Source organism: Apiospora phragmitis (assembly GCF_038363925.1).
Source record: "Apiospora phragmitis strain CBS 135458 chromosome Unknown utg000011l:1.0-3236445.0:1.0-3240683.0, whole genome shotgun sequence".
NCBI classification, from domain to species: domain Eukaryota; kingdom Fungi; phylum Ascomycota; class Sordariomycetes; order Amphisphaeriales; family Apiosporaceae; genus Apiospora; species Apiospora phragmitis.
The window spans coordinates 1,498,838-1,500,187 of record NW_027117411.1 but is presented as its reverse complement, the minus strand read 5'-3'; the positions used below and the strand labels follow the sequence as shown (position 1 = coordinate 1,500,187).

Sequence of the window (1,350 nt, the reverse complement as noted above, 5' to 3'; positions counted from 1 at the left end):
CGCCCCTCAATTGTCGAGGGCAGCTTTCCAATCCAATCTACAGTCTACTACTGCTCCATCATCGCCTTGGTATTAAGCACGCTAAACATCCCACTCCCACACAGAGCTTTCTTTACCTACCCTTTACCCCACCAACTGCTACTTCACCTCACTTTCTGAATCGGTATCAAAGCTTCCTTCCCCTCCGTCCACCTTCTTTCCCAAACAAACACCTCCAAACGCACATACACGTAATCTTCTTCACAATGGGTGTCACCAAGACCACTATCAAGGAGGGCTCCGGCGCCATCCCCACGCCTGGCCAGTCCGTCACCATCGAGTACACTGGCTGGCTCAAGGACACCTCCAAGCCCGACTCCAAGGGCAACAAGTATGCGCTACCCCTCCTCTCCTTCCTCCACACGGTTCCTGTCGACGGTCCTTCTTATGGCATGACGTCAGGGCTGCCTGGCCTTTTGGCAACGAGTAGCTGACATTGCTTACACTAGGTTCGACTCTTCCGTTGGCCGCGGCGACTTCGAGACCACGATTGGTGTCGGTCAAGTCATCAAGGGTATGGTTCACCATTGTGTACTCACAGGACGATTTGGCTCCTCAGCTAACCGTCCGTGTCTATAGGCTGGGACGAGGGCGTTACCCAGATGAAGGTTGGCGAGAAGGCTACCCTGACCATCTCCGCGTAAGTGTTCCAACACCGTATCTACATACACTCAAGGAGGCCTTGACTAATACCGTTCTCCAGTGACTTTGCCTACGGCGCCCGGTAAGCGATTCATCCATACCATCCCCCTTCTCCTCCAATAGGCTTCCAATAGGCCGGGTACCACCCAATCGATCCCGTGTATCTCGGCTTGCGGCACGCGCTTTTTTCGTACACCTGTACTAATGTCATTTGTATAGCGGCTTCCCTGGCCACATCCCTCCTAACTCGGATCTGATCTTGTAAGTCCCTCTTCACCACTCCTTGCGGAACCCCACTCGGTTCAACCTGCTAACTCGGGTTTTTAGCGATGTCGAGCTTAAGAAGATCAACTAGAGCGGTATCAATACGGACAGCCTGTATTTGCGCCATGATAACCTGCTGGTGCAACATGCCGCTCGTTGAGCAACTTGCTCAATGGCAGCAACACGAGATAGAACTTGGGGGTCGTTGAGCGAGAATACTAGACAATCGTTCGCTTATCCCATACCTCTTCACAGTTGCGCTGTACTGTCTTCGCCAGATTCCAGATCGTGAAACGGGACACTGCTATCCGAGCGTATGGCTCTCCCGACCCTGTGCGCTCTCCAGAATTTCACCATCTGCAAAGCGCATATTCCTTCCCATGCCCATTGAGAGTACATCAATAT

At 52.7% G+C, this 1,350-nt stretch overlaps 1 protein-coding gene across 1 annotated transcript; it reads left to right on the top strand.

Annotated features, from left to right (window-relative positions):
- Positions 1–245: 245 nt before the first annotated feature.
- Positions 246–1,036, top strand: PG994_013235 (uncharacterized protein; the record flags this gene model as incomplete). Its single annotated transcript, XM_066864644.1, has 6 exons — positions 246–436; positions 489–553; positions 619–679; positions 743–763; positions 901–942; positions 1,009–1,036. The coding sequence occupies 6 exons, from the start codon at positions 246–248 to the stop codon at positions 1,034–1,036; spliced, it is 408 nt and encodes a 135-aa protein (XP_066709605.1).
- Between the last annotated feature and the right edge of the window lie 314 nt (positions 1,037–1,350).